This window comes from Sturnus vulgaris, chromosome 5 (assembly GCF_052056855.1).
Source record: "Sturnus vulgaris isolate bStuVul1 chromosome 5, bStuVul1.hap1, whole genome shotgun sequence".
Classification (NCBI taxonomy): domain Eukaryota; kingdom Metazoa; phylum Chordata; class Aves; order Passeriformes; family Sturnidae; genus Sturnus; species Sturnus vulgaris.
The window spans coordinates 36,718,543-36,746,454 of NC_142247.1; the positions used below are offsets into that span (position 1 = coordinate 36,718,543).

The 27,912-nt window shown below is 39.2% G+C and overlaps 1 protein-coding gene across 2 annotated transcripts in view; it reads right to left on the reverse strand.

The window, feature by feature from the left end:
- The window catches only part of ST7 (suppression of tumorigenicity 7), a 138,195-nt gene that overhangs the window by 57,521 nt on the left and 52,762 nt on the right, over positions 1–27,912 (reverse strand). For both annotated transcript variants that reach the window (XM_014892151.2, XM_088165449.1), the window contains exon 2: positions 4,911–4,993. In XM_014892151.2, the coding sequence (XP_014747637.1) occupies positions 4,911–4,993 (83 nt within the window). The remainder of the gene's footprint in view (positions 1–4,910; positions 4,994–27,912) is intronic.

Genomic DNA, 27,912 nt, shown 5'->3' on the forward strand with positions numbered 1-27,912 from the left:
GTGACACAAGTAATCCATGCTGTTTGTTTGCTAGCACACTACCTGGCCTGGGTCAACTCTTCCAGGCAATGACTGCAAATGTTCGAGGTGTACTACAGCCCAGGAGCTATTTCCAGGAGACAGTATGGAAAAGGCCATCCATGTTTTGGGAGGCAAGAGTGTTTATCCATGAGTGTGACTATACAATGCTACTTGCCTTCTAACAAAGCAAGCTGCTGGTCTTTTTTATTTAGCTGTTAGGGGTAGCCAGTGACTCCAGGAGATCCTCCAGTCCTGCCCATCTTGGATCTAGGAAACAGCATGTCTCTGATCATACTGAGCATCCTTAATGACAGCCTTGAAGGATAAGCACCTCCATTTCACTCTGAATTAAATACGCCCACTCATCATTCTCTTAGACTCTGCTCCTGGTTACCAAACGCCCATTTGCCTTATCTCAAAGAGTCAGCAGGAGAACATGCATGCAGTGCTTGTGGGCAGTGTATTCAAAATAAATAGCTATTTACTTAATCCACCGCTAGAAATACAGAAATGCAAAAAAAAATTAAAAAAAATTTTAAAAAAAATTTAAAAATATATATCTATATAGCCTGGATTAAGTGCATTACTTCTCTCAAGACTGTGTAGATCCTACCTAGTTATGCTACCATCTTCTTATCTGTGGACTGGGTTACAGCCTGCCTTCCAATAGATCCTTCCCCTCTCTCATCTGCTTCTTGTTAAGAGTTTCCAGTTTCTTAGGAACTCCCCACAATGATTCTGACCTTCCTGGCTTGTTAGCTTTCTCTGAGCAGAGCAGAAACTTTGAATGGTTACTATGTATTGCTTTTCAGCCCTCGAAAACTGTCCCTGCACAACTGTCAGACTTTCACAGAGTCTGTGGCAGCAGCCAGAACTCAGTGACCTTTCTGCCCCTCCACAGCAGACCACACAAAGGTAGTGAAACAAGCAGAAGATCAGTTACTATCTACAGAAAATAAGACAAGTCCTGTGTTACTCAGGTCCTCTCTCAGACTTCCTATACTGGTACCATTGGCTACAAAAGGCTGTGACTCTGACAGTATGCTACGTACTCGGGTAGTAGCAAACAGCCTAGCTGCTCAATGCTAGGCAGTGTGTAGACTCATGCTCTACCTCTGTAGGCTGGCTTTCCAGTTTTTGTATCTGAAAGACCTAGGATTTGCTCATTGCAGAGTGTTTTTCATTGTGTAGCAGAAGACACTGTCCCAAGCTCGAAGTAAAATAATGAGGAATTATTGGTGGAGATTTAAGTGTGAGGTACACTTCTACCTGTGCTTTGTTAGAACTGAGATTCTATCAGTTTGCAGTGCAAGTGCCTCACATGCTTACTGAGCAACTTTGGTGATAACTGTATCTTAAGTATGTGGCTTTATTTAGAAATATCAGTGGCATTTACATAGTTCTAGTTCACAGCATTTACTGGATGTCAGGTGTGTTTCATGACAGTTTTATTACCCTACCTGTGGAAAACCTCAGCCTCCCAGCCATCGAATACAATGCAGCTCATTGTATTCTGTGAGACAGCACACTGTATTTTACTGGATTAAAAGTAACTGTAGTGGAACCACATTTCCAATACAGTATTTCTAATGAAACTGTGGACTAAGTCTTGTTCTTATTTTTGATGCCTACAACAGTGCATGGATGAAGTGAATATATGCTAAATTGTTAATTTTTAACCATGTGCTGTAGTCAAGTAATTGTTAAGGAAAATGCTTGAGGTAGAAAAGTATTTTTTGTACAGTTCCGACCTATAAGAAAGAAGGTCTGAAATCCTTGCCACAGCAAGGCCAGAATTTTACATAAAGAATTAAAGTAAGAGACAAGACAGAAGTGTAGTGTTTTGCAAAGGAGTAATGCAGTATTCAACTGCCCAAAGCTGAACTTTGCATTGTTTCACGACCCAAACAAGAGTTAGGAAAACCAATCACTTTCCCAGTTACCACACTTACGAAATGATGGAATTTTCCATTATTTCATAACCTGCAGTGCTGTGATTTCTCCTTCTGATTAGGAACTGGAGCCAACTGATAATGGAAAGAAATCTGCCAGCCCATATGGTGGAAAATTCCAAGCAATAATAGTACATCTAATCTAAAAAGTACCCTAGTGATGTAGATTTGACAAGAGAATGTTTGTTTTATAGAAGAACTTCACTTTATACCATTAACAGGACTGAGAATCCTTTAGAACTGATGATTCAGACTGTGTAGTCTGATGTGGCACGTGGCAATGTGGGCAGTTCACCATGTTACTGGTCATGGTAAACTGCATGTAAAACTGGGCCACTAATAACAGCAAGATTAAGAAATATTTAATCTGAAGCACGCTTGGACTAATGACAGGCTAGCACTACCTCACCAGAACTTAATCGGCTGTCTTTTCTGATGTGTGATCTGTTCAACCTGCAGTTTCTTCTTTCCATGACCACATCTTAGTTCTTTTTCCATTATCAAATTTACAGAAAACACGTTCCTCTCAGCACAGACAATGGTCCCTACAATCTAGGGTTCCTGGCTGTTACTTGTCTGGCCTATATACGTTTTTCACATTTAGAAAGGTGCCACATGAACAGCAAACAAGAACGGATAGCAGTAGTGAAGATTAAAAAAAAAAAAAAAAGATTAAAAAAAAGGCTTTCAGTCTTATTTTGTGTCTATACCTCCATCACCTCACTGTTTCTTCAACTTGTTCATAATGGACTTTCTCATGCAATACTAAGGGATTTCTTTTGATTAAGGCTCAATCTGATTTCTTCGTGAAAGATTTCTGTTGCTGTCCTTTTGCCCCTTCTCCATATCATAATCTTGAGTACTTCTTGCCACTTCTTTCTTGTACTTCCCATCAAAGTACAGAACTTAGAAATTTCTTGCTCACAAGTCACCTGCTGAGCTTATTCCTCAGAAACTGCCTTAATGACTACAGTATAAAATGTACCTACATTCACAAAGATTAATTTAGTTCCACGTAAATTAGTCACTCTTCAAAGTTTTTATTCCTGTTTGATTCTGTAATGTAGTTCAATAGGGCAAAAAATAAACTGTCTTTGTATTGCCACCTCCTCCTGCTGTCCTTGCCCTGTAGGAACAAATACAGAACTGTGTCTGTGAAACCCATGTTATTTCTCTCAATCCTTCTCATCTTGGTAGTGGGGCCCAGCATTTTCTTATTTTTGAGTGCCAGTGCTGAATGTAACATTATTTTCCTCCTGTGCATTTGAGTGAGTTCTGCTGAACTGAATCCAAGTCTTACAGATCTGGCTCCTGCTCATATTCTGAAAGTTCTGTTGATCTCTCTGGAGCTCTGTTGTGTGCTTTGGGGCTCAATCCATACAAGACTGATGAATGCTCAAGGTGCAGACATTAGGTAATTGCCTTCTGCTATGAGGAAACAGCAAGGCACAGCAGCAGTGCACCTGCTGCTTTATACCCGAAATCATCTAAGTGATGAGAGTCTCACAGGCATTAAATAGTCAAGGGTGCCATTTGTTTATCTACACTGACTACAGGCAATGTGGAAGTGAGAGGTGTGGATTCCCCAAACCAAAGTGATAGTGTTCAGCTAGGATCCTGGTTGCTTTCAGGATTCTTTGAGATTAGTAGATCTGAGGATGAGTAGATCTGATGTGAACCAGCCTCTAGCCATGTTTCCTCTTTCCACTTTTCACTACAATAGCTTACACATGGTCTCATTGGTCCCCCAGCTACATGCTTAGTTTGGTGTGGTGAGGGAGGGTCTACAGCTTGTATCCAGCAGATTTTAAAAGCGTACAACTTGGACGAACAAGACTACAACAAAGGCAACCGTTCCCTGAGGAGGGGAAATGGAGAGGGAGGATCACTTCTCCCCGCTATCTGGAGACAGGTCACATGGGAATGGTTCAAAGCTGTGACAGGGGGGATCAGACTGGACATTAGGAAGAACATCTTTACTGAGAAAGTGGTCAAGCACTACAACAGGATGCATTGAGAGGTGGTGGATGCTCCAAGCCTGTCAGTGCTTAAGAGGCATTTGCAGAATGCCCTCAATAACAAGTTTTAACTTTTGGTCAGCCCTGAAGTCATCGGGCAGCTGGACTGATGATAATTCTGTTTTGTTCTGTGTTATGCTACACTGTTCATTTGTGTAAGCAGTAAGCCAACTCTCAGCAGTGAGGAAATAAGAACAGACCACATACAATTATATATATGTACACCCTGTTAATTCTTTTTTAATTATATTTTTAATCTTCATTTGTTTCTATGAAGATATCTAACAAAATTCAGAGAAAGTGCTCTGCTTTGGACTCCTGCACTGTGATAGTATGATGATTCCCTCCACTGCATCAATTTGCATAAAGACACCCTCAAGATTTACATATGGGAGGAGGGTTTGTAAAATGGTTTAAAAATACAGATATTTAAGCAAACAGGCAGATATATACTGAGAAAGATTCTAGAAATGAAGATCTGAAAAAATTATCCCCTTGAAATCCTGGCACCAGAACTGGTGTTCCTCTAGTAAGTCCTGCTGTATCTTTCTGAAAGGACCACACTAAGCTGACATAGTTAGTACCTTTCCTCCTCTTCCTTTTATTGGCCCTTTTCTGTAGTACTTGTAAAGGAAAGCACTTAATGTGCAAACACTCGTTAAAAATTACTGTAGGGTTGTTTGCAAGTAATGTTGTTCTTCAAGACTTTTTTTTTTCAAAGATACAGCACTGAAACATCTTTTTTTACTTTTTCATTCTCACAGAAAGAGACATACAAATAAAGACTTAATTTTATGTGCTGCAGAACTATAAATTTACAGAAGAAAAGAGGATACCTATTAGTCTGTATGAAGCCCAAAATACAATTATGGATATCAAAATCAAATTCTAAAGTGATATTAACAGATATAGTACTTACCAAAATAAGTCCCGAGATTAATGAGGATGTGCCTGTCAGGGCAACATAGAACTTGGGGGTTAATGTGTTCAAAAACATACTCACTGAAAAAGAAAAGAGAGGAAATTATGAGTACAAGAACAGGACGTTCTCCATGTGTCCCTTCCTCCTCCTCCCACCTGCAGGTAAGTTATTACCTTAGCTTTGATTAAAAAGACAATTAAAATAACATCCTGTTCCATCTACCTAGCATGCAATGAAGTAGAGCATTAGACTGCCACATGCAGAATTTTGTTTTCACAACAAAGTCAATCACAAAGTATTGGAAAACAGTTGCATGCATGCCTGGGACTTTCCTATTTCAGTCAGTGCCCCACTGACATAGAGTTCATGATTCCCCATGATACATGGAAAACATTTTATTATATACCTTTGCTACTCTGTTGCAGTTAGAAATCTTAGAAAACTATCTCAATGTCCTGCATTCAAAATTGTCTCAACATCCTGTAAGGTCTTGATGAAATTTTTTTAAGCTTTTTACTTCTCACTACCTTGGCTCCTCACTTACAAAGTAAAAGATAATGGCATTTTCCTAATTCATTCTACTGCTCCAAAGTTGGTGAACCACTCAGTATGACAAGAGTGAATAAGTGATTAGAAAAAGACCTGATTAGCTTTCTGTTAGTAAGGGGTTGAAAAGCATGATAGCTGTCCAGATTATCTGAAATCTAGGGCAGAAGTGAAGTCAGATGAGCAATTCCATCTGTATGGGCTTCCAAAGGGCTTTTCTAGTCATATCCTTGAAAGCTGCTGAGAAAATCACCAGATAGTCATGCTCATCCCCATAGAAAATCCCTATGACTGGCCTTAGGAGAATAAAATATTCTAGATTTTTGATGACTCTACAGAAGCTACTAGAGAGATTTGGAGTTCTACTAAATTCCAGATGTTTAAAGAAAATGCAACTTTCCATCACTTCCATCTTCCACAAATAACATGCCCTATTAAACCATATGAAGGGTTAGAAAACCTTTTGTAAACAACCTGACTGGCCTCAACCTTAGCCAGTGCCAAAGAATTTCTCATACATATATACATTTCTATATATACACACATACACAGTTTTGTACATGTATCCAGAACTGGGGAGGGAACTGACAATAGTTCAGCAGATAAATTTAAAAGGCTTGTAACAAAGTACTAGTCATTAAAAAACATTGATAAAAGACCTGGATATGTAGGTGTGAGGCCCTCAGTTCATTCTGTTCTCTTTAGAAATAACAGCTAGCAGAAATTAAATAATATGAAGCCGAAAAATGAAAAGGAGACAACAGTAGCGGAATACAAACCATCCAACATGATTCTCTTTCCATGACCAGTGGAAAAAAAATTGTTTTCCAGAAATGCATCACTAAGAGATTAAAGCCCTGCAATTCAGCTGCTTTGTTTGGGTTTTAGCTGCTTATTTTCTGTGGGTTTGGTTTTTTTTCCTTGAAAAAGCTGTAAAGTGTTAAAATTGAACTGTCTTTTCCTAGTCCTCTGGAGTGACATTAAGCACTAAACTGATATAGTAAAGAATAAATCTGGTGGTTTTTAATGCCATTGTACATTTTCTTTCCCAAATGCATTGGATGCCAGATTCTCAGTTAGTGTAAATCAGCATCACGTCCTCAAAACTGCTGTGTGCAACACAACTAGACTGTCTCAATCCTTAGGTCTAACAAAAGCAGACTTTGAAATAATTGTCCCTGCTTTCTTCAGCCACAGTACCTACTAAGTAGGAAGAGGAATGGAGAAATTAAATAGCTTTGGCTTCACCAACTACCCTGAGTCTTTTAGAATAAACATTCCTCATTTTGGAATGCAAATGTAAGCCGGAGACACACTCAAACTGTGTCACTGAAGAAATTTCAGACTGCCAGTGAAACGGCTTCCTTTGCTTAGGTCAGGATATGCTCGAGGGAGAATACGCTATGATGGGATGTAGGTGCCCGTGTTCCACCTTGTAACATGTTGGCACTACTGCAGTGCCAACAATAACATGAAAAGCCAGGCAGTAAGAAACTTTACAGGGGATCTTTCTCTGCCACTCTCCTACCACAGCTTCACAGCTTATGGAACGCTGGAATTTTTTTCTATTAAAATTTCCCATTACCCTGAAGGTAATTTGATTTCTGAAGCTGTGAGCCATCTAAGTCTACTGTGAAGATTCCACATGAGCGTATCTATTGAATAAGGATATAGTCTATTTGCTTCAAATATTATTATTGACTTCCATCCATAAAAATTGTTTTGGGAAATACACCCTCACTTGGAAGAGCCCTCTCAACAAATTAGCTCTATGGAGCTCATCAGTGATGTAGACTGAATAAGGCTCATAGGAAATGTTATTAGCTTTCCTCTGTCACCACTCTTTTACAAGAAATGTATACTGGTTTATAGAGATACTCTCAGGTGTGAATGGAGACTGAATTTAATTTATCTATAATTTCTTCAAGTGTTACTGCTTTCTTTGCCTGCACATATACTGGTGCTCCATTATACTCCTTACTAGAGGCTGCTGCCATTATTCACTTTTACAGCTTGGTTACAGGAACTCCTAAGGTGAACAGACATGATGCCAGATGCTTTTAGGTGTTAGGGACCAGACTCCCAGATAACTGAAATAACTCAGCAGACTTGATACATGCACTCAATGACCAGAGCTGTTTATCTGGACTGTATCTCTCTAATCCCTTTGGCCATTCTTTTTCTCACTCATTCAATATAAGAATCTTCTACTTCATTATGAAAAGTATCACCTTTAGCCAATTATTAGCTACTCTCCCAGTTCCTTTGTGTCCATAAATATGATTAACAAAAGGAAATACTTTCTAATAAGAAACATATCTCCGAAACAGTAAAACCAATCATGTGTAGTATGACTGTTTTTATTCTCAAGTCAATAAGAATTCAATCATTGCTTGTGGAAACTACATCAAGGCCTAGTTCTCATAAAAATTAATCTCAAGAGTAAAAAACCAATCCAGTTTTGCATTGTGATATATATCATTATCCAAAAGGGAGCATTTCTTTACACTCAGCATTCTGAGACTGAAGAAATCACTGTCACATCCAGTATCTCCATCCCCCAGTGGAATCAAGGTCCCTGAGTGTGTTGCAGTAAACTAGAGCCATTAGATTATGCTACCTGTCCATCTGCCTAAATTTGCATAGTAGTGTTTTTCTTCTGTATTTCCATTTGATGATGTAGGAGGATTGAGGAACAGAGAGAGAGATTTCTGAGAAATGTGAGCTGAAGACAATGGCAGATGACTACCTGCAGAATAAAGAAGAATATAGAATCACCAGCAAAAGGCAGTTGTGTATGTCATTTCTTCTGAATTCCAGTGTATGCCTAATTATTTCTGTTCATAAAGAGAAGATGTTGCAGCTGTTCAGTTCAGAATATCATCTCTTGTCTGCAACTTGGTAAGACTTAAAAAGGGCAAGTAATAAGTATATAGACAAAGAAACTTGCCTGATGTTTCTACAGTGGAACCTTGTTGGAAATTACTGTCAAGTCCTAATTATTTGCAAAGGTTTTTGACAGTGAATGATCCATTTTAGGTGTGTTAGTACAGCTCGTTTTGTATTTTTTTAAAGAAAAAACATTACCTATAAATTCTGTCTAGAAAAGCCAAACATGTCAACTTATGAGAGACTCCTGGCCTTACAAATATCCATTCCCTCTTTCTTCCCTTCTTTTTATTGCTTTTATTTTAATAATACTTGAGACATCCAGAATAAGGCATATTTACATTTTCAGAAGTGCCTAAGTTACACTGGTAATTCATTTCATCCTTCTGTATACTACCTAGGGAAGGACTGTTATTTCACTGTTAACAGAGATGAATTTACATCCTATTCAATTCACAGCAGACAAGTTACAAAAGTCATATCTAACATTCTCAGTTGAGACTAATCAAAAGAGGTGATTGAAATGTTTTTGAAAGCAGATGCCATTTCATTCCTGTTATATATATTATTCATGTCCAATACTTGTGATTCATTCTGAACCTGGGAATAAACACAAGAGGAAAATCCAGGTATTTTTCAAGTAACAAAATCCTTGAAACATGTAAAATGTATCACTCAAGATGAAAAAAACACCGTTGCTTTATAAATTTCTTCAAGATCTTGAGGCATTCGGAATTCAAGCATGTGAGGAACCACAGTAGAAAATACTGGGGTTGAACTGCTAAAAGTATGATATTAGCTGCTGCATCAGTCAATAACATTAGCAGGTCACTAAGGGAGGGAGCACTGCAAGTGACCAACTCTTCCCACATGCAGATCTACTACAATGATAGCCCCATTACCTTCTTCTGAATGTGAGGTGCTCAAAGTGTACAGTCAGGTGCAAATAAAAATGTAATAGCAATGTAACTTAAATCATATACACAAACAGATCAAGCAAAGACAGGACAGCATCATTTATGGGACTTCTTTGTTATCTCAAAATGCAGCTAAAATATGTATCTCAATAGCCTTGTTAAATAAAAAAAAATATTATGCATAAATAAATAATATATAAATTAAGTTAAATAAATACATAAATAAAAATGTAACTGGTCAATTTTGTAAGAGCAAATTGCCAGAGAACACATGAAAGTTTGTAGTCACAGAGCCCTTCTAGTGCATTACCAGTCCTTAAGTCATCATGGCTATGATATTCAAGTTACTAAGAAATTCTGCTGCACTTTCTGCCTCTGCCCTCCCTAGTATTTGCTTGGTATGCAGACTGATGCAAACTCTTTTAACACCAGTGCCAAGAGCCCCAAATCCCTTAGACAGGTGACAAGCTAAGAAACCTATTGTTGGAGACCTTTGACACAGCAATTCAATTTCTTTTCACTGCAACCATTCATTCCGGCTGCTGTTCCAACACAGTACAGAAGATAGGGCAGTGACTGGTTTGTTTCACAGGGGCCTCTGCTTAGATTAATGAAGCTCCCCAAGTTGCTGCAAGTTGTAGCAGCAATGAAGAACTCTTCTACCAAAGTGTAAGCAAAGAGGGCAAAATTAAGTTCAATAAACTTTTACTAAATGTATAAACTTACCCTCTCTCAGTATGAAACGCTGCATACTCTTGACTTTAATTGAACTGTTTGTACATAAACCTTCTGAACTCTCAACCCCTCCCTCATAAGAATGTAGCCTATAATATACTTTTGGGAAAACACACTAAGGTCAGGCTGAATTACACATGATGTACTATGGTGGTCTCCAGCTAAATATAAATACAAACCCAGCAGATTTAAAACTAGCACACAGTACTGTCTCAGAAAATCAAAAGCACTTTTACCAATTACCAGGATTTTCCCTGGGAAGCTACCATGTTCTTCAGTCTTCTTAAAGAAATTACCAAAGAAGAAGTAAGTATTCAAAAGTTTCAGAATGCTGCAGAGAGATTTTCCATTTACTTGTTGCAGATGCCATGCATCTTCCTTCTGTAAGGCCTTTTGTCTAGATCTGTTTCCAAAACTTGAAAAAATTTCTCACCCATAAACAAACGTGGCCATTCCAGGCAGAAACAGCTGGTGTCTTATCTGTGCACAAGGAAATCCAGATGCCCACTCACTTTGTTCAACTACCCAGTCCCATCCTAAAGGCATGAGGCTGAAGGTGAATCACATTCAGATGCCTGGAGCCTGTGCTAATGGCCAGGAGTCTGTGGCTCTCAGTTACTGCTGCATCAGAGCCCAGGTGAGAGAAGATGGAGATGTACCGGAAGCCTCCTGTTACTTCAACTCTGATTAACTACATAGTTGTGCATAATCAAAGTTCTGTCCATACAGGTATTTCAAATTAGTGAAATAAAACTTTCTGGACTGAAGACCACCACACTCTCTCTTCCATGTTCCCGTATCTTAAATGCAGGTTTTCCCTTTCAATAGAATAGCACAATAAAAAGGGAAAGTGAGTAGGGACAGTCCTCTAGAGAAAAATTGGGTATGACAGGAGAGGCTTTCAGCCACAAAGCACAGCCCAAAAGAGAAGAAAGAGCGGACAGTAGTGAACACAGGACCAGCTACGTGTCAAAAACTTTCAGGTTCATTTACTTTTAATTGAAAAATAGTTTTGAAAATGGTAACTAACATTCTTTCCACTTTGTGTCCCAACTGCCCACTGAGCAAATTATATCCAGCATAGAAAGCTGAAACAAATCTTACTAAATTCAGTTCATCTTTTCCCAAAAAAACGCTGCCTGAGGATTGCAAACAAATTTGATTTAATCATTCTTCCCAACATACTAACGTGTTAAATATCTGAAGACCAAAGTGACACAATTATCTGTGCTGGCTTGCCTTTCAACACCAAGTCTATATTCATATTAAAATGTCCAAAAGTTACTGGAGCAATCAAAACTCTTGTCTAACTCCTAGCAGGAATTAGTCTGTGCTGGCTGTGGAGCTTTTGGGACTTGGACAAATATACTGCATCCTTCAGAGTGCATTAGCCACTGTTAGAGTCAGTTTGCTCATCCCCACTGTGAACAGTATACAGGGAAATGTAATTGATAAGAGATAAGAACCAACACACAGCTGAGGGCAGAAGGGCATACAGGTGCATCAAGGAAACCAGATCTGTGAGACAGAAAAGCACTTAAGATCCTATTGTGACTTGGGAAAGGAAAAAGAAAAGAAAACCAGGTTAGAGATATACTAGTGAAATACAAAGATGAGTTAAAAGAAAGTTTAAAAATGGAATGGCAATAAAAATTAACATGCATAGAAAGAAGATTATAGAGGCAAGACCAGCAAAATTAAAAAAAAGATGTAAGAAATGACACAGGGGACATGAATGTAAACAAAGGCTATTTTTACTTTAGTAAGAGATGCTTTGCATGTCAGAAGTACCTTTTCACTGGGAGAAATAAGACTGCCAAGAATAACAGCTTTGGTCATTCGGGAAGAGATGGTGCCCAGATTCCTTGCTATCAAATACACCTGAAAGCCTTTTCTCACAAACTATTAAACCCATAACAAAAGGTGCTACTAAAGGTTCCTATTCCCAGCTATATTTTCCCAAAATGTCCTGCTGTGGTCAACAGCTACACTATGCGTAGGAACAGAGAGGTTAAGACATTCAGGCAGAAGATGCACTGTAACAATATCCACCTCAAGGAAAACGTTCTGTCTGGAGATTTTAAATACTAAAGCCAACTTAGCATAAACTAGATCCAAGAAAGTATTTTGCTATTCCAGTTGTCTGAGATCATGGACTCCCTACCTTGTATATTTGGGGAGAGGAAAAATATGAAGAAAAGAAGATCAGCTTTTCCGAATGCAAGCCACTATTATAATGCAAATTTTCTGTCACACAGTTACCCCTGCCAAGGGACTGGGACATTTGCTCTTGCTTTCACAATGCAGTGGCAGCATGAGTTAATTACACAGCGTCTGTTAATTACAGAGCATGCTGCATGAACAGCAAGATTTGCTAATAGTTGGCAGCAGAACCCCTTCTAAAAAAAACCACCCGCCCCCTCCCCCCAAACCAACAAAACCCCCACAGCATTTCCATTTAAAGAAAACAAGGGAGAAACCACTTCCCTTGCAGCCTTTAGCTATCAGGGACTGAACTGTGCATTTCTTTATGACCATCATGATGTCTTAATGCTAAAAGCAGACTACTGATATTAATAATGTACAAGTGGAAAAGAAAGACTGGGCCAAACAAGAATGAGACATCAAGGATGAGCAATGACATGTTGCGTAGAGATATTAATACTTGGATTTTTAGAGATGTGGATGTATAAAGTCATGTTGTTGCTTCGTCGTCAGTCAAATTCTCTTGCAACACTTTTAGCATTAATTCTTCTAAAATCAGGTTGCTTGCAAATTGATTTGAAACACTGTCATTATACACATCTCCCCTGCAGATTTAGTTTCAAGAATCATGAGTCCTTGTCTTAATTTTTACTTCAGCGTTGCACTGCATGAGGAAGTGCTGTCTCAGATTCATGATGGATGTCTTTGTAGAGAGAACCAGTCCAGATACTGGAGAGAGCACCTTCACAGTTAGGTTGTGGTTTCCCTTTCTAATCACGCACATACTACCCTGTGTATCACCAAATTCCCCAACACAAAAGCAAAGGAAATCCTGATGTGATGCAACAGCCAAATGAGGATGGATTCCCCAGAAGACTCTCAGGTGACTGCAAAGTATCACCATGCAGAGACATCTACCTTCTCTTGGACACACACTTGTAAGAGAAAGCAGGAATAGGGCAAGAGTATGGCTGTTGCACAGTTTATCAGGTAGATGCTTTAAAGTCTATTCGGTCTTCCATTTAGGGTGCACAGCAATCGAGTTCTACTGAAAATCAATAGCAATGTATTTCGTTGCAAAAATGTACATAAACACTGCAACAAAATACCTCTGCACTCCAAAGTGTTCAAAGAAATCCCTATTTCAAGTTTTCTCTTAACATCAACTAATCATTCACCTGAACTGACAGATCTTTATCCACTTTGGACAAAGATTTTTGCACTCTTTGAGAGGTTAAACACACCTGTTACCTTAACTGCTGATTAGTTACATAGATTTATGTGGTTTAGTCTTTCAAAGCTGTATTAAAACAAAAGCCAATTACTAAACCTAATTATCTAGAGTCATTTAAGAAAATTAAGGGCTTTTGTTCCAAGTACCAGATCAGTACAGCTCTCTCAATGGAATGGGTGTTTTGCCCTCTTCTTTCATGCAACACTCAGGGAGGTAACTCCACCATTAAATCTTTTTGATGTTGGTTCATTAGCTGTGTAAAGAATACCCTAAACTGAAAGTTTGCCACAGTGATTAATTCCAATGCCACAGATAACAAAGGCTAATCTACTCTAGAGAGACAAATCATGCAAAGAGTTTTCACCAGCGTTCCACAAAAGAGAAAATATCCCATGGGTTCCCATTATCCAGGAACCTCTCTCAGAAGAGCTATTCCCATGCTAAGACAAAGGAGACACATGAACAAAGCACCCTCAGCTGCCCTGCAGCCTCCTTTTGTGCCTCCTTTTATTCCAGGCAGGATTTGATAGGAGCATTAAACCAACAGATACGAGCAGTGCTACACTTTCCATCCTTATGTGTTGCACTCCTATGCATACAAAGACAGGAGCAGCATAATTTATGCAACAAACGAAACTGTCTCAGCAATGACAAAAAAAACCCAGAAAACTGGGCTGAAACTTGCATATTGACTAAACCTTTTTTAAAAAACTTTTTTTTTTTTTTTTTTTTTTAATTCTGGAGAAATATTCTATTCCAGACATTTCTGTCCTAACCTTGGCAGCCTGACTCTATATAGTAAATCTATTTTGAGCGTCTCTAAAGATGCTGATCTCTTTGCATACAAGAAATTGCAAGGTGCTTCTTGGAATAGAAGTGAACTAGAAAACACTTTCATAGTTAGAGCCAGCAACGTCATGAAAATTCCCTGGAGACCTACAATAGCTGATATCATTATCCTACCATTGAACACTCGCCTACTTACAAAATCAATAAGGTGTTCGTGCCGTTTTTCTCACATAAGAAACTTCAACCTATGATAAATTTCTATATGAGGCAGGGATTTGTATTTTTTTCCAGTAATTGATGGCCTGAGTAATGTGGCACAAAAATAAGGGGAAAAAGATTTTTTCATCAAGTGTGATTCATTATTGCTATGTATCTAATAATCAGCTTTTCCCTTCAAAATATTCTTAACACCGCGTGACTCGCAAAGTAATTGTAGCAAAAGAAAAAGAAGACAAGGCAAGTAGAAAACTTTTACCTCTTTGCCTCCATTCTGGGATATTTCAAAGAAAGCACAGCAGCAAGTTTGACAAGTACTGTATAATCTCCATTGTCTACTAGTCTCTTGGGATACCCAACACTTATTAAAATGGAAAAGGCCCTACAGTAACTCTGCAGACAGAACTGCAATCTGCATTCAGGACCTGACTGATGAGGAGACAAACGTCAGGGGGAAATTTTGCATAATAAAGATTTTCAGTAGAATGAGCTCCAGAGAAAGAATTTCCAACCAAATGCAAAGCAAATGATGCAGTGAGGTTTGAGGGAGCACCCCTCTCCTCTCAGACTTATGGACACATAGCATGAAGTTAGACTTTAAAAGAATTAACATCTTGTGGCTGGGGTGGTCCTCCTGTCCCCCATAAGGCATTGAGCCTCTCTCCAGTGCCATTCCCTCTAAAGGTCCTGTGTGTCTCCTAGACAAAACCAGACTGTCCATAGTTTTAAAGTTTGCTTTGTTTCATGAGAAGACAAATTAAATGCCACTTAGTCTACCTCATTAACGTTAACAATAATGATATTATTTGGTTTAGCCTTTGATGAAATCCTGTAAGAAAGGCAGTGCAAGACACCCACTATTTTTCTTATTGAATATTTGATAGTTTTTATTCCATTATTTATTGACCGTGGCTGACTTGGCTTAAAATAAATGAAATAGCATTCTATCCAAAAGTGTCTTCTTTAATTTTCCTTTCTTCTGTTTAAAATTACTGAATCTTTTCAGAGGTGATTCTCCTCATGCAGGTAGGAGGGACCAGAGGAGGGGTGAGGCAGGACTTGCAGGCAGGATTCAAACTGGTACTCTCCCTGCAGCAGCAGTCAGGCTGTTCAGAAACGCCAACCCCACCCCACATTAACCCCAGCACTGTGAGTTACCTGCCAGCTACGGTCAGGTTTCTTTTCCTCTAAAGCCAACCACCATGGAGGGGCAAGTGAAAAATGCAGGACTAAATTAGCCAAATGTAGCATCTGTTAGATGTGAAACTCGCATGAGAAGCAACACCTGCACAACGCTTAGTGTAACCTGTGCTCTCATCCTGTTCTTGCCCCACTCACAGTATCAACTTTAACCTGAAAATTCAAAGCTGTATTTGGAAGCTCCAACATTTAGATCTAACTGGGAATGTGTGAAAGTAAACACTCGTTTACCTGTCTGAATTCTCCAGGTAGACATCAAGGAGCTGAAGAGCACACCTCGATATTTTAGTAAATAACTCTAGGTAAATACTCCGCATGTCACACCATATCAAACTGCAGCTGGATTGTAGCCGGATATGATACAGAAAGCAATTTTAAAATACCCCAGAAGTATTTCTCTTTGTGATTATGTCTGTGCCTTGGGTTTCACACAGTTTTGCTAAAGGGAGGCTGTGCCAGAAGCAGGGCTTATCAGCAACTCTGCTCTTCCATTGCAATGCATCATGCAGATCTGGGTCTCAAAAGAGGCAGGCAATGACTGAAGATCCTCTTTGCAAGTTCCCCCCTTGACACTGATTGGAATGAGTTCCTCAAAAATCAGGCCAAGATGGCTCAAATTGAATGTCTACAATTAGGAAGTGGTTTTCAAAGTCTGGCCAGGCAGGCAACGTCACTGAGATGAGACAAACCTCAGGAGCTCAGCTTTCCATTCTCTAGGGCTGATAAGACCTGAGAAAATTTGGTGTCATTGTTTCTACTGACTTCCAAAATGACTGAGTGCTCCTTCATCACTGCACCCAGTGACGAGAGAAGCATGCTGCAAAAACAGCCCATCCAAATGCTGTGGTTTTCTTGCATCTGCTTGTTCCTCTTCTGGTCACATTAGTGTATCTAGGACTAGTGACCACGGCTGTGCTAATCCTCAGATGCTGGTGGTTAATTATGAATAATCACTGCATTGGAATTTTTGCTACTGTCCTATTTGACCTATTTAGATAACCCTGGAAAAGTTGTCTCTAAAGCTAAAACTTGCCATATTTTCCTCTAAGTACCAAAAGTTTCTAGGGTTTTTTTGGCTAGGGAATGCCAATGCAAAAGGATTCAAGAGCTGGGGGACCTCCCATCCACTCCCAGTTGTCCCTACACCTGTGGTAAGGAACTAACTTTCTATCTGGCCTTTGAGTGAAAGTGACCTCCAAGTGTGTGACATGTGGAGCCAATTCCCCTCTGAACACACACCTGAATGAGCAACTGCTTCAACAGAAAAATCCAGAACAAAACTTTGAAAGTGGCAGAATACCAAAATCAATACAGCAATACATTTAAAGTGGGCTCTGGTACAGAAAGCTCAAAGAGGGAATGCAAAATTATTGTTGGAGGCTACTTAATGCTTTTCAAAATGCCACTTGGCTCAGAAACAGAGAGATTCAGAACCTGCTAAGTGTGTTTAAGCACTTGGAACTGTAGCATTTAAATGACCAACAAAACCCGTATTGCTCATTATTCAAAACACAAAATAGCACCGAGAGGGTAGCTGACTTTCTGGCTAGAAGTGCCCATTAGAGAGATGTGCTTAGGGATGTATAATACTGGAGCAACATGGAACTTGCAATAAATCTTGGCTTCTGCTCCCAGCTTCATGGCTGGCTTGCCTGCAGTCTTTCAATGCAGTGCTTTGGATCCCTGACTGTGCTTTGGGAAGAGACCTAAGTAACCTTTTGTGCGCAAAAGCAGCAGAGATCTTTGCACTAATTTCTGCCCCCCCCTACTGGGCTCTTCACTTGCATGTAGCACCTTCCTAAACCCCAGGAAAGTTAACTGCTCTGGCCTTTTCCAAGGATTGATTCTGGTAGTGTCACCCTCTGAAATAGGTGACTGTATCCAGAGGAAGGCATTACATGCAGTACTTTCCAGTAGACCTGGTCTAGGTCCAGTCTGTCCCAGGACAGCACAGTAGTCTACACCATGGTGGTCTGTGAAGCAGACTGGTTTGCTGTTCACTATATATAAAGGGGTTGGGAGATAAAATAGAGCACGAGTGTTGCATTTATTATGTCAAGACGGATACAACTGGTATCACCACCAGTCCTTAATTAATTAGCAAACTCTACATGCCTTCTTTCGACAGACCTCTCTTAGGCAACTCTGACTCCTCCTTTCATAAGCAGCTTCATACAGTACTGATTCCTTTCTTCACAGGCAATTCCACACAGCACTGACTTCTTCTTTCCACTCCACATGACTGGCTAACCCCAAGCTGTCCCTTTCCTGGCCCCCTAACCCTGACTGTCCCTCACACAACATCTTCTCACCATATCTGCCCCTTGCACAACCTCATGTCCCTTCCTCCTCACAGCGGCAGACTCTCAGTCTCACACTCAAACTGCAAGTGCCTGTAACTGGTGGCCAGCTAACCCCAGAATGATTGGCCAGACACAGATATTTCCACTCCTTGGTAATCAGTACAGCTGCAAGTCATTGGGAAAGATTTGCTCCTGCACTATCCTTTCAGCCTAGCTTCCCACATATCAGAGGGTATGTAAAGGTGATTAGAACAAAAAACTAATACAGCCTTGCAAACAAAAAACTCATTTTTAGCAGAAAAAGTGAAGACTACATATAACCTATTGTGTTGGGTCTGGGTCTCCCTGTATTTGGCTATGATCTCCCTCTTTTCTTTGTTACTTTACAAAAAGAAAAACAGCTCCCCAAAGGAGGTTTCTCTGAGCTCCACCAGTATTGGCACTATTAAAGAATGGGTCCCTTTAAAGAGCTCTTTTTCATGTAATGCAATTAATCCTTCCCATGATGAAGATCTGCCACTGAGCAAGAAGATCCCAAACTTTGAAAATAGGAAACATCATCATTTAGGGGAATTAAGAAAAACTATCTGGGCTTGTTAAGGCTTTGCTGCCCAAAGGAAACAGCACACCACAGCTTGCCAGCAAAGCCAAGCTCAGATTCAGTACTGGTAGCAGAAGCCAAAGGCAGGAAATATCACAGGTCTATGAGCTTGAAATGGTATCAAGAGATGTTACTATCTTGTAGCTCTATTTAAAAATGTACTTGTCTGGCATGCAGGGGGGCAAGATTTGTTTATTGTTGCACGAATTCTTCAAGAAAGAAATTAACCCTTTCACAAAAACATTCACTATTTTCTCAGCGAAGCATAACACTAAAGAAAATACTTAACTGTTTTTCAAAACCCGTATTTTTTTTCCATGAACAAGTTCTTTGCCCTGAGGACACTTAATTTTTAGATTAAATAAATAAATCCAGTCTTTTTTACCTTATAAGTTATGAACACGGCTTTGTGGGAAAAATGCAACTCTTTAAATGGAAATATTATAATAGGCTTCTAGACTTCTCCAAAATGGTTGTTGCCTTTTTCTGAAAAGTAAAACTCCTGAAGAAACTACTCCACATTTGTTGCCTATGAAATACACTCAATTTTTTTTATAATTAATTAAATAGCACACAATCATTATCTTTTGCCTAAAGCTGATAGGTTTTTTTTTTCTGTAGGAGTTTTCACAATTTAATTAAATATGGTCAGTTTTCCCGAGTTAAATTAAAACCATCAAAGACGTAAATCCTTCAGAGATTAGTTAGTCTCAAACCTTAGCTGGGCAGACAACTTGCAGTTGTTTTTGCTACAATTTTAACTATGTTGCTCTTACTGGTTTCCAAAAACAAGGGAACATTTTTAATCTTATGTTTGATTGCTCCTCTGAGTTAAAGCAAGGGAAAAAAAAAAGGCAAGAGAACATTGTTTAGAAAACTAAAGCTCTCTTTGCCCCATCTGCCAGTTACACTGCCATCAATGCTGCTTGGCTGTGAGAAAATGGTGACTACAGGGATATGTATGAGGAGAACTGAAGTGCCACAGAAGGCCACCAACACTCTTCCCACACTCAAGTTTTGGGAAATTCTGGCAAACTAGGCAAGCTGAGCATCACTGAGGCAAAATTACAAGTAAATATGTAGCACAGATACTCAAATGAATAATTAAAGCAAATCCTCCTGAGTTACAGCCTGCTGCCTGGGTGTTTGAAAACAAGCTCCTGAGGAGTGGTTATAAAAGGCCTCTTCACTGAAGTGGACAAGGACTCTGGGGCTGGAGAATCTCCTTCCATGCACGCTACACTTGTACCAAGCAGCACAGCTTGCCTTGAGCTCAGCTGCAAAGTGAAAGCAGTTTTTATCCTGCAGTTTCACACTTATTTTGTATGGAACCAAGCAATTTCTGCCAAATCCTCACTGATAAGATTGAATAAGCAGAAAAAAGGAAAGCAAAATTGACAAATAAAATGAAACATCTGGACTCTCTACTGACAATCTTGAAATGTATCATTTTATTTCTGAGTAGACCACTAGTGATTTTTCTGTTTTGCTCTGAGCAGACAGAAATTTTTTCACCACAGTTATACTCCCTTTCTTTAGAATTGTTTATCACCAGGAGCCCTGCACAGAGCTGCCAGGGAAAGCAGAACCTCTGCTAACAGATGGGCCCATTAAGATCTTTTGCTTGAGGCCAGCACGAGTGGAACCAAAGTGCTGTCTGTATATCAGATTACCTGAAGTGGTCACATGCGTTGAAAGGACTGAGTTATTTGTTCCTCCATCTCTTCAGGGCACACCTGCAGTTTGTAAATTAATTTCCCAAGCACACTGTCCAGTTCATAAGGCCATTTTTACTTTCTTCCATGCTGGAGTAGTTTAAAAGCCTCTTCTTGCCTCCACTTCAGTGAAGTGCATCCACTTCCTTATCTCCACTGCAGTTCCTTCCTCTTTGACTTGTAAATTATTCATTCTGTCATTCAGCTCAATTTAGTTTCAATTTTCAATGTCATTCAAACATAGCATAGTAGATTTATCCTCTCCTCTTTCCCCTCCCCTCCCATCCCAATGCATTGGAGATGGTCTCAAACGGAGAAGAGCCAGAATGCAAAATTTCTGTTTATGTCTCTTCTGACAGGAATAGGTAACAGCACCCCTTTCTGAAGAGTTCAGCAGTTCGGTTCTAAAATCTAATCATATGGTAAACAATGATGAGCCAAATGTATAATGAATGCTGATGGGCAAAACTCTAGTCAGAGTTCCCACTTACATAGAACAATTTCCCAGTAAACAATTTCCCAAAACTTTCCCTGATATCAGATATCCCTGTAGTTCAGCTAAAAAGGCTGGGAAGAAACTACAAATAAGTGGTTGATTAACAGAATTGAAGGACAAAGGAACATAATCAGGAAATACAGATGTTTATTTTAATTAAAAGAAGAATAAAAAGTTCCATTAGCCTTGAAGGAAAATAACCCTGTTAAAGAAAAGGAAACCATCACTGCCAAGACTCTATTCCAAGAATAAAGTCTGTAATTGATTTTTGTATTGCCTGGTGAGGTGAAGGCAGTGGGATTCCTGGAGGGGTGCTAATTCATGGGGATAACCTGGGGATGCAATAGCTGCTTCTTTTGATTTGAGGCAGGGCAGCTTCTGTACTACTGAACCTTGCTTTGAGAGGGAGCCAGCCCCAAGAAACTGAAATCAGTAATTGAAGGAGTTGCCACACACTACTAGTCAAGCCCAGGTGAGGGACAATGCAGGCCCTTCCTGGACAAGGTCCTTTAGCAAGAGTGATGCTGTCCAGGCAGCAGAGCAGCAGGAGGAACAGTGTAGAGAGAACCAGCTCTGCCTCACAGCAATAGGCTATTAAACCCCTGGCTCTGGCCCCCAAACCAAATGGATGCTGAAATAAGAGTTTGCCTTCTGTTTGCCCTCACTTCTGTCTCTGTTAGAAATTCCACATGCCTTATTTTTGCCTACTCTTCCTAGACTTTGTGTTAAAATCCTCCAGGTACTGCCATTTCCTACACCATCCCAACAGACTCAGCTACTAAGCTGCACTACAGGGAATCAGAGAGCCAAATCACTCCTTCCTTTAGAAAGAACTTAGAGGTTAAAACCAGTTCAGTGCCAAAGGCTTGAGGTCTGACTCTACTCCTCTATCACAGACTGCAGACTATCTTGCCTGGGCACAGCACCTTTTGTGGGAGGGCTGCCTGGACCAGAGATGCAGCTGCAGGTGTCAGTATCCACCACTCAAGGCAAACATACCTGCACGGTGAGAGTTCATCACATCAATCACATGTGCTACACCTTATGTAACTTTATTTCTGACTCACAATTCAAAGAGTGACACAGTAGGGTTTATTATAACCCACCTTCTAATGCCAAAAGAGTATTTCTTAAAATATATCTTAGAAAAGCCAAAATTCACTTCTTTTATTTTTTTTCCTTTCTTCAGCTTCTTTCTGCAGCTTTCTTTCTTCCTCCTCTCTGCTTTCAAGTGATGCTAAGCCACAGATTCTCCAGGCAGTTTCCCAAATAATCTATGCTTAAGATGGACTCCAAGGAGCAGATTTCCAGCCCAGGGTTTAGCTTTCCATCTCTAAGAATACCAGCAGCTCAGCAGCTAAACCTCTGTGTGTAGTACCAAGCATTTGCCTGCACTATTATTTAAACTGAAGGGTTTAATGAGATTTTGGTTGTTTGATTTAATTGAAGAACTGCTCCAAAGCTGTTTGCTCCAGTAGCAAAAGCTTCAGGACAGCTCTGTACTCAGTAACAAGTCATTGAGTGCAGTCATTCAGTGGTTTTTTAGGTTCACAGCCTTGAGCAGTATTTTCACATCTCTTTTTCTGAACCACAAAATATGGGATAATTGACTGTCTTGTTTCACAGTAAAAGGACATTTTAAGCCTAAAATAAGGCCTTGACAGGCACACTTTTCTTCACAGTGGAGAGAAAATTACTTGGTTGAGAACTCCTCATACTAAATAGAAAAGATAACCTATCTTACTGATGGTATTTTTTTCCCAATCTGTTTATCTGTTATCTATTTTGAAGGAAATTTTTCACTAATGTACTTGCTATATTTTAGCCTGCCATACAGCAATAAATGGAAAAAAGTCTAACAAACTCGACTTGTATTATCTATTTTGATACAGATATTACTTTCAATTTATAAGTTACAGCATTTTAAAAGCCTGTAACAAATGAGGATAGCCATAATTTTGAAGAGGATTTTACAAAAAGTTAATAAACACTGTCCTGCACTTGCATCTTTTCTCTCAATGCTCAGAGTACCGAACAAACAGAAACTAAAACTCTTTCTAATTCTGCACAAATAGCTTAATATTATGTCAGTTTTCATACTGACACAATCAGATTTAAAGGGACAGAAGTGCACCCCAAAACTCTGGCTCACCCTTTCTTTATGCTCATCCTGATGCTCTACTTTTAGACTTCTAGTCTGGTCTGAAGCCACTTTCTCAAGTGGGATTAAGTGCAGCTGCTAGACTGCAGTATAATAATGGTGCTTTCTAATATAAAACTAATAGAAGAGTAACTTCTGGATATCTAATAAAGGAGGCTTTATTAATGAAGTCACATATGCACATTGCAAGGAGAACTGGGACTATAGGGAATGGCCAGATCATCCCAGTTGCTGATTTGTTGGTTTTGGTTTGTTATTAGTCACATTACCATAGAACATGAAATAATGATTGAAAAGACAGCATGCAGAGCAGGTTGCCTATATCTGCAGTACATGTTCTGGGACAGAACTAAAAGCAGGTATACAAAGAAATTGATAGAATTCAACAGCTCTTGCCAACCAAAATTGCCCAGTCTTTGCCTAAATACTAATTTTGCTCATTCTAAGCATGTTTATAAACCTTTGGAATTTGCCATCATATTTCAATATTTGGTATGATATTTTGCCCAAATAAAAAGGGTAGATCCAGGAAAATCTAAACAAATACCAGCATCTGAATGGACAAAATGACATCTGGTAAAGAATTAGTGAAGTGACTGTAATATTTTTCTCAATTTCATTTCTGTCTTCAGGCCATCAAAATAACAAAAGCTCTGCAGCCACAACATGAAACACACCAAAACCCGATGTCCAAAAGTAAGGCTCTAAGACTCAGAGGAAACAGGAGCCAGTGACATGACTTCTATTTCAGAAAGGCTTGCAGGGAGGAAACATTTTTTTCCAACTGTAACAAATTATCTGAGGAGATTATCTCTTCTAATAAATGTTGCTTAACACTTCAGTGTCCTTTCCACTGTAGATCTCAAAATGTATTGCTAAGCAGTGGGCAATAAATTCACATTTTTGAAGGGAAAACTTAGATAGAGAGAATCACTGATGAACACTGAGTCTGTGTTTGATCTCAGACAGTAATCACAGGGGAAACTCACCTCCTCATCTTGAAGCCAGGGAAGTTTTGCAACTGATGCTAACAGGACTAGGGTTTCACCTAGCAGTCTGCTGCCTCTGCCATTTCCTTGGTAGGGTTAACAGTTCCAAAAAATTCCCATCCAGGTAAAGCTATGCTGCTAATCGTGCCTCTAGAAGGCAGTCACCATAATAGTGGTAAGCTATGCATGGGAATCATTAAGTGTTTGCAGCAGAGTGAACAGTTCTTGAATGCCTTTTCCCTTGCATGTTGGCTATGGTTGACACTCATATATATTAAACAGAAGAAACATTATCTAGGCCCTATTTCCAGGCAAAGAGAGGCCTGATAGAAAAAACCCATCTGTTTCAGAACCAATTTCTTTATTTCGCACATCTACTCAGTTAATTTCATTTGGTGTTAATACATTTCACAAAAATCTTGACTAATGAAATATTTGTTAAAGAATAATAATTTGCTTGATTGACTACTGTTTTCTGTATTTCCGCCTTTTCTGTATCTCTCTTGCAGTGCAAGATGCTGGGAATAAGCCAGTCACTCTGATGCCTAAAGATTTTTAGCTTGTTATATATATTGTAGATTTTTAATACACAGCTGTATAGTTTCTAACATTTTATTACACTTTAGAATAATATATTACCCTTTCTCACACATTATGCCACCTTCTTGGAATTCTGTTTAGTATTATTTAAAAAAAAATTTCTAACAAGAACACCCTGTTTTGCACCAGCACCCTGAAGACATAACAAAATTAAGGGCTAAGAATCCTTGGAGAGAAATAAATTTAGATTCATGCTATAAAAATATAATCTGTTATGGAAATGGATATATTTTCTGACAGCAGCTAGTTCCCCGATTTTTCTCCACCAAGGAAGGACTTATTGACTATTTAGTCAATATAGGGTTGAGAAAGAATTTATTTTTTTTCTGGTCCAAGCGAAATAAATTATGAAGGTATCTAGCTGTATGATTGTATTAATACATGGCAATCATTAATACATGAAAATATACAGGGAATGCACAGGCAGTTGCTTCACTCAGTGTCTCCTCCCAGTGCCAAGTGTAATTATGGATGGCAGGAACATGTTGACAATAAGCTTAAACGAAGAAAGAGGAGTGGTGGGAATAGAAATGCAGGGTCATATAGAGAAAAAACACAACAGTAGAAACACCTGAACATGCAGTGAGCTTCTCTCCCCGAAGACAGACAGTGCATTATCCCCACTGCAGTTAACAGATGGCTGCAAAGGCTGTAACGATACAAAGATCAGAGAATATCCTGCAAAGCCATAGAAGGAAGGAAACCAGTAGCATTGCTTAATGGTCTGGTTATTTTACAGTCAAGTGGATTGCCAAGCAACTAAGCTGTAACAAGCTCCATATTTAGGGGAAGAAATGTTTGTCTTCTGTCTGTCCCTGCTTGCAAATGGCAAGTGGAGGGCATTTCTAAGCCAGATAATTCGAGTACAGCATGTTCCACAAGCCCCGAGCCTGTGCTGCTGAGCAGCCGGTGTTAATCACGGCAGCAGTTGACATGCACGCCTTGCCAGAGTCCAAGTTTGTCACCACCACTGTGACTTTCACTCTCTGCTGTTCAAAACAAAACACACACCCTCAAAACCTGCAGTTACTCAGGAATCTGAGATTCCCACATTACTTAACATGACTGGATCTCTTTAGAATACAAAAATGGCAACTCTTGATGACAAAAAGAGCTCAATTTGGTTGTCTAAGCAGGTGCATCCAAAGATGTTTGAGATGCATAGGGTAGCTGACACACTGACACAAAAGCACACACAGAATACTCCAGGGACTAACAGCTGGTGGCCATGTGAAATGTGTTCCAGGGCATCTGAAATGGCTCTAGTTGCCTCATTTAGGCAACTGACCTGAGCCCCAAACAACCCTTTTATATCGTGCATTCTTCAACCATATCATTGCCTACAAATAAAAATGAGTTAGCACTGCTATTTAAAAGTACCTGTATAAAAGTACAAATACACAAAGCATGTACATTTGGGAGCACATCTCAAATAATTTGCAAAGACTGAAAGCACAGCATTCCTTCTGACACACACATACTGAAGACACTCACCCAAGGGAATCATCTTGTAAACATAATGCTCAAGTCTGAATTAAGATATGATTAGGACAAATGACAGACGACTCGAAAGGATAACACTTCAAGATCCAGGTAGTCCTATCCCAGGGCATCCTGCTGCTGGAGAAGGGCAGTGCAGGAACAGAACAAGCCTAGGTCATTCATGTACGTGGAACAAAATTACCCCAGCCTGGAAGACTGACACCCACACTATTATTTCAAGGAAAAATGTAGTTGGTTAAACTCAGCACTCCCAGCCCACAGGAGAACGCAATTATTTGAATGATTATCTGATTGGTAGCTTTTCAGGAAGCACCAGACTACCTTTATTCAGAAGACACGTATTTTTCCCTAACTCAGCTCTCTGCCATCAAGGATCCTTCCTAATGGTGACAGAATAACATTTAAGATATGATGAAAAACTCTAAGTGTACAAATAGCACCTCAACCAAGGTATATTATATTAATGCCCAGCTAAAATATTGATAAATGAAAAAGAATTGCTAAAAAGCAATAATTTAAAACAATCAGCCATTTTTGAAACTGATTCCTTTGCAATTCACTCTTTTACCTCAAATAATAGGATCAAATTAATGACAAAATAATTGTTTTCCTGCAATCTGAAATTATACTAAGAATCAAAGAAGTATTCAGCAATGAAAACATCCAAAGGCTGATCAGAACTAAATTTGATCGGATTATGACTAAAATGCCTTTTCTTGGGAAATTACTGCATTTAAAGTCACTGTTTTCAGTTCCAAATTTATGTTTCACAGCCTTGACTCAGTTCCTCTCTTTATATACCAACAACAAAAACTGACAATAGAAACCCACAAACGAGAACAAGCTTTTCCCTGAAAGAGGATGTAATGTAAAAGCTTCTTTATTACATACTAGCTAGAAAAAAAAATTGTATGCATGTGTAAAATGTTTACAATGTACAGTATTAGCACATATATGTGCTCCTATTCTTTTATCCAGTAACTACCACAATAACAAGCAGAGAACACAAAACTAGGGGTATAAATAACTACAACATAAAATTCTGCCATTGCTTTAAGCAAGTGCTGCTTTGCAGGCATGGCAGGTACCTTCCACTCACCACAGGCACTTGCTGCTAAGCAACTTTCAAATCTTGTTCGAAGCAGATGAAATTAGTGACTGGAACTGGAGCTAACATTGTGTTGTGCAGAGATTTATTGGAGTGAAAGTGCTTCCAGCTGTGATGCTGTAGCTGAAGAACCAAATTCTCTTCCTTACCCATTAAAAATGGCTGTTGTCAGTCCACTCAAGAGATCAGAAAATCCCACTTAGCAGACTAACAGGACTTGATGAAAAGTTAAAATGAGATGCTTAACAAAATAATTCACCAATTTCCTAGAAAATGTCATGACTCTAAGTGCACAAACCAGAGTGGCCATAGCATGGAGCTTGAAGACCAGTCATCTGTGTTTGTAGTAGACAAAATGAGTAACTCTGGTGTCTAAGACATTCTGTGCATCAGATTGAGCCTGATCAGCCAAATCATACGCAGTGCTGGGAGTCAGTAATGAACAACAAATAAGTAAGTGACAGGTATGGGACAAAAATATGACAGACTGCTCCATGCCAAATAACTGAAGGCCATGTCATAGATAACAGTAACTATTATCTGTACACGTCTGTTTGCTTCCCATTACCGAGAGGATAGGCTGTTTTAGTCTTACTTACCTTTCTTACCATTTCAGGGATTGTATCAAAAAAGATTTAAACCTTTTAGCTTCAGAGGAGATTTATATCTACTTTCAAAATACTGAATGCCTATCTGTTAATTGAAAATACATGCTATCTTCTGGCTACGTATACTTCAGATACTTCCACTCATTCATGCCAGACACCTAGCTAAGCCCTTTCTGTTGCAAAT